The sequence below is a fragment of the Euprymna scolopes genome, chromosome 9 (genome assembly GCF_053919585.1).
Source record: "Euprymna scolopes isolate OS-2025 chromosome 9, ASM5391958v1, whole genome shotgun sequence".
NCBI classification, from domain to species: Eukaryota; Metazoa; Mollusca; class Cephalopoda; order Sepiida; family Sepiolidae; genus Euprymna; species Euprymna scolopes.
The window spans coordinates 63,606,309-63,612,308 of record NC_136490.1 but is presented as its reverse complement, the minus strand read 5'-3'; the positions used below and the strand labels follow the sequence as shown (position 1 = coordinate 63,612,308).

Sequence of the window (6,000 nt, the reverse complement as noted above, 5' to 3'; positions counted from 1 at the left end):
CGATAGGGAGTGAAGAAAGTCGTTGGCGATTTTTTCGGTTAGATGAGGAATTGTTACGAACGTTTTACGCGAAGGGGCCATAGATTAGAGCTTAGTCGAACAACTAACATAAGTATCGATAGAGCAGAAATAGACTTGCAACGTCTCTTCTATGTGAAAGCAGGAGCAGGGGAGCAAAAAGGTTATCGCCCACCAGACTTCGAAGACGGTTTAGTACTCTGTCAAGGCAGGAAAGTGTGCTTTTAGCAGCCCCACCCCAGATGTGTCAACAGTACTCCATCTTAAGTCATATTTGACTCATGTACACACACACGCATATTATATATATATATATATATATATATATATATATATATATATATATATATATATGGGGAGAGAGAGAAAGGGACATAAAGTAAAGACGGGGTTTATCATTTATTTGAAATGTTAATCAGTTTTTATATACCAATATGCATGAAGTTTTTAAAAATTTATTATTAAAAAATTTTTGTTTGAAAAAAAGTTTATATAAAGTTAAAATTAAACGTTTATGCTCAATAAAATGTCTTTTGTGCTTCTTGTATAGTGTAATATAACTATTATATTACACACACACACACACACACACACACACATATCACAAGGATGTTATAAAAATCCGGTAACCTGGTTAAGCTTGGTTTTGTTTGGTTCAATTATTTTTAATCAATTTTTTGGTTTTGTTTGCGTCAATTTTCTATTTCTTGTATCTATAGGCTATAGTTTATAGTAGTGTATAGTTTTTATTTGTACATTCTAATCAATTCTGGTTCGCTTTTGTCCATTTTGGTCCAATCTGGTTTGTGTTTAATAACATTTTAGCTCGCGTGACCAACATTTGTAGAACCGTTGATTGTGTAACTTTTTTGTGGGTGGCCTCTTATTGCCATTACGATGACTAAAATTACGATGATGACAGCAAGAATGCAAATGACAGCAATAAGAATTCCGAACACCATTTTTGCAAATTCTCTATCTGAAAAAAAAATTGAAAGATAGCGGGTTAAAACACATAAAATGACCATAAATACTAAATGCTAAATAAAAATAAGAATGAAATAAAACGAATAAATTTGAAAATATTGTCCAAATGTACGCGCGGCTGCAAATGAATGAAGGCGACAAATTTTTTTAATCGGTTTCTTTAAATATTTAAAGACGTATTTTATTCATTTATTTATTTTACTTATTAAATAAATAAGATATGCTTCAGCCTGCCCCTCCCCCATTTCCCTGCATTTTCTTTCCTCCCCCGCTACACTTTGGTCCGAGTCAGCGGCCGGTGCAGTTTTTTCCGTGCGATGCCGGGGAAAGGGCGTATACCACCTCAGGTGCGCCACATCGCCCCACTGGAGTACTCCACATCACAGGGAGCACCTCTCACGAGAGATGAAGAGGAGGAGAAGGCCAGGGTAGGGCCGCAGCCCGCGGCGACCCTGGCAGCGCCAACACCAGGAGGGCAACCAACCCAGTCCCCTGCTCCCCACGAGGGCCACTCCTCAGACCGGAGAGTCAAAGAAGCGGCTGACGAGGGAACGAGGCTCAAACTCGGTGGTACACACCCAGCGACACCGATTCCACCTCAATCCTCGTCGGTCCAAGCAAACACTCCCGCTCAGGCTCCCCAAGAGGACCAAGACGAAACGGAGGACACCAGTAAAACGGCTGACGAGGGAACGATGCACCCGGCAGGTGGGGCACACCTAGCGACACCTGTTCCACCTCAATCCTCGTCGGCTGGAGAAGACCTTACCACTCCTGGCAGAAGAGCAAAGAGAAGCTGGAGACGAGGAGACCAAAGACGACACTAATGGACCACAGCCTGTGGCACCACCGGTCCCCCAATATCTTTTCAGTCACCCAACACCAGCTCCCCAAGGGGACAATTCCCCGACACCAGAAATGGAGAAAGACGAGGATGGTGTTGCCTGCAGAACCAGAGCTCTGTTCAGAGACACCCTAGCATCGCTCAAGATTCTCGGGGGGGGGGGGGAATACAGGGCACCTTCACCGCCCAAAGCCTCCCTAAACACGCCAACTCCACCCAAAGTCCCGAAAGGCAACCCTCCGAAGACCAAGCCTGTAGAGAAGAAGCCCACTCCACAATCTCCGGGCAAAACCAAGAATGGGGGCCAGAGATTGGGCCACAACCAGTGTACGACACCCCAGGAGGACTAGCCAATCCTTACTTCAAACAAGGCAACTAAACAGCAGCAGCAGCCGCAACAGCAGGCAAAGAAAGAAGCAGCAGCCACTCCTCGTCCCGGTCCGTCCAACACCAAACAGGACGGAATAGCGATATGGGGCCCACAGAACCAGGAGCAGATGACACCTGAAGAGTACAGGGAGCTCTTCAACTCAACTTAAAAGGCTGTCACAGATGGGATAAACACCCAACCCCTTCCGGGACAAATTGAAGAGCTGGAGAAAAGAGTCGTCTCCCTGGTCACGTCTGACCTTAAGACCAGGAGCTTAACAGGTGTCGACAAAGATACCATGGTGGAACTCCTCATCAGACTGAACATACCGGTCAGCTACGTATGCAGGAGATGTTTCGGCATGTGGGACATCCTGCTCCCCAGTCAAGAAGAGGCAAAAAGACTGGCCGAGACTGACCAGATAACTAGAAATATTCGGCTCCAGCCGGTATATTTGAATAAAAGAATCGTCTCGGTCTCAGTTTTAAATGTCCCATGCTACATGACCGGAAGGGAGCACGGGGCCATAATGAGCCAGTACGGCGACGTGGAAGCTGTCGTCCCATCCCGCGGTCAACGCAACGTGATGACCGGAGACTACAAAGTCAGAATGGTCCTGGACAAGGTCGAATTCGACACCTTTCCGGCCATGCTCAAGTTTGGGGACTGGACCATGACACTGATCGTGCAGGGGAGAAGGCTGCATTGCTTACACTGTCAGCAAACGGGACACATGGCAAAGGATTGTCCCAAAAAACAACCAGCCAGAGCCCCGGGAAAAGCCCCCACCAAAGCACTGGCCAAAACTCCAGCAGAAGCCCAAGCCTCAACACAAGTCACAGCCTCAGCCACAGTAAACGTCGGCCCAGTAGCAGAAGCAGGTTGTGTGACGGTCACTAAGAAAGGCAGAGCCAACAAAAACCTGCCCAAGCCAGAAGTAACCAAAACCCAACCCAACATCACACTGATGGACATGCAGGTATCCTCTTCCTCAAACAAAAGGAAGCTCCAAGATTCCAAGGAAGAGAGCGTGTCAGACAGAGTAAAGGCGACCACAAACGCAGAGGAAACAGCCACAGCAACAGTCACCAAAAAAACGAGCAAGAGCAGAAAGACTAAAGAAGACACCCCCACCCACAAAGACAATAGTAAAACAGAAGCTGAACTCCCTACACCCCCACCCCCAATCAGCCAGTAGAACCAACCCCCTCCCACCCAAGCTCCCCCAGAACAGTTTCACGTAACCCATCCCCGGATAGGGTAGACACCAACCCCCAAAAACCTACACCCCCAACTCCTGTCACTCCTACCTCCACTCCTCCTCTTCCCCCGGCCAAGGAAAAACCTACGCCACTAGTCCACACGGAGCGGATGAAAAAACTCCCTTTCCTACCAGGGGAAAGGATTTGCGAACTGGACCCTCTGCAACCAATACCTGACCTCAAAGACCAGCAGAAAGTCCGGTACAACAAATTGAGGAACTTTGTGTATGTCGGTGGCCCAACCAAATTCAAGAACGTTCCCTTGTTGACTACTTTCATTAGGGTCAACAAGGATCCTAGGCCAGCAGCTGGTGGATAGGGAGCATCCCTCACTGAACAATATCATATACAAATGCGAGGGAAGAATCCCTATTTATGCTAACTCCTCCTCAAACTCACTTTCCCACTGGACGTGGGAGGCGTAGCCAAGGATGGATTACCCTCGCCGGACTTACTCACTGGAAGCTTTGGACATGCCTGCCACGTCCTCACCCCCAAAGATTTCAGGCCCGTGTGTGACACTGAATAAGGTAGGTGACCATGACTTTAAACTTGGCTACTCATGCCGCGCGCATGCTGAGAGATCTGGTGTCCCTCAAGGTAGATATTGCCGCTATACAGGAGACCCATTTTATATGTGACGGGGATTGTCAGGTGCTGGTGAGCGACTATCATGTTTACTCAGCATATGGCAATACCTATAGTTGTGGAATCTCCTTGCGAGTAGATCGCACCCTATCAGCTTCGGTGAATGTTGTTCACACAGACGAGGACGGGCGGGTGATTGTCGTCGATGTTGCCGTTAATAGTGGTGTGTTTCGGATAGTCGCAGTTTATGCGCCTAATTCCGCTGTGGAGAGGGCTTCCTTCTTTCGGCGGGTGGAGGGCTTTATAGATGATCCAGAGAGGGTAGTCTTAATGGGTGATAGGAATGCCATCCTTGATCCCAAGATAGATAAGGTCGGGGGGACTAGCGGGTCGCTTTGGTGTGACAGCAGTCTGTCTTACCTGATGGCTTCGTGCGACCTGGTTGATAGATTTTGCATGGATCACCTGGGGCGGGAGATGTGGACGTGGCATCCTAATACGCTTTCCCATCCAAGTACTTACTTGGATCGGATGTTAGTTAGAAGAGGCGATGTAGATTTCCTATATTGCCCCACGTTCCACTTGTTAGGACACTCGGACCATAAACTAGTTATGGCCCGTTTGAACTTGAGCTCTAGGCCTAAACTGGCCAGATACTGTAAGTTCAACAACACCTTGTTGGAGCTGGAGGACTACCGGTTGAAGGTTACAGAGATAATCCAACGGGCATTAGTGGGGGCGGTTACCAGGAGTAAGTGGTCAGTTAGTCTCAAGGCTAAGATTAGACGCTTCTCAGTCCAGTACAGCCAACGCCTCGCACTAGATAAGGTTAAAGCCAAGAAGCGTATAGAGAATAGGCTGACTCAGGCGGTGGAGGGGGGCCCTAGAGATAGAACTAGCTAAACAAGACTTCAACCGTTTGGCTAGCGAGCGGTATGAGGGCCAGATAGTTAGGGCTAGGCTAATGAAAGTCTCGAACGAGGCTGTTAATGTAGATGCTGTCGAGCGTAAGGCTGCTCTAAGGCGCGGCTCGGACGGGTACATTTGAAAAGTAAACGACCTGGAAGGGCACGCCCTCGTGTCGACAAGAGAGATTCGCGAGGAGTTTCGAGAGCATCTATCGAAGCGCTTCACCCAACTACCCAGACTCAGGGTTGAAGAGTTTGGCAGCTATTTGGCTGACTCGCCCCGCCTCACGGCGGCTCAAGCAGCTAGCTGTGATGGTCTTGTCGCGGAACATGAAATCATTACTGCGTTGAAGCAGGTCAGCTGCAACAAGTCCCCGGGCTTGATGGTCTACCCTACGAATTCTACTTGAGGCTGTCGCCCATGTTGGCCCCTATTCTGAAGGATATGTTCAACCATTGGTTTGTTCAGGGCTCCATTCCTGGGCAGGTGACCAAAGGAGTGATCACATTGCTGAGGAAAGGTCAACGGCATGGTGGGGAGGAAGATTTAGACGATTCCAAGCCCTTGACTCTGCTAAACACAGTTAAAGATTTTGGCCAAGATTCTTACGAATCGGTTGCAGGTTGTCATCACTGACTTGATCGAACCAGACCAGAGCTATGCTGTGAAGGAGAGATCGATTCAGAAGACGACGCCGAGGCCGCGCTGATTAGTTTGGATCAGTCCAAGGCTTTTGATAGGGTGGACCATCGGTTCTTGAGATCTGTGCTGGAGGCCACCGGATTTAATCTGGACTTCCGCAAGTGAATCTCTGTACTGTATGACAGGCTGACGGTAGCGGTGCAGATCAACGGTAAGCTGTCGGAGTCTTTCGCCGTCTCCCAGTCGGTGCAACAGGATTGTCCATCCTGGCATTGGAACCCCTCCTTCTTAAGTTAAGGGACGAGGCAACTACACCAGTCCTGCGTGGGATAGCTCTCCCTGGAGGCACACGAGCCAGGGTTTCCGGGTTCGCCGATGAC

The 6,000-nt window shown here is 48.6% G+C and overlaps 1 protein-coding gene across 1 annotated transcript in view; it reads right to left on the bottom strand.

The window, feature by feature from the left end:
- Nucleotides 1–404: 404 nt before the first annotated feature.
- LOC145284551 (multicopper oxidase 3-like) overlaps nucleotides 405–6,000 on the bottom strand; it is a 28,105-nt gene continuing 22,509 nt past the window's right edge. Inside the window, exon 4 of the mRNA XM_080133463.1 lies at nucleotides 405–997. Coding sequence (XP_079989589.1) covers nucleotides 840–997 — 158 coding nt within the window. The 3' untranslated portion in view covers nucleotides 405–839. The remainder of the gene's footprint in view (nucleotides 998–6,000) is intronic.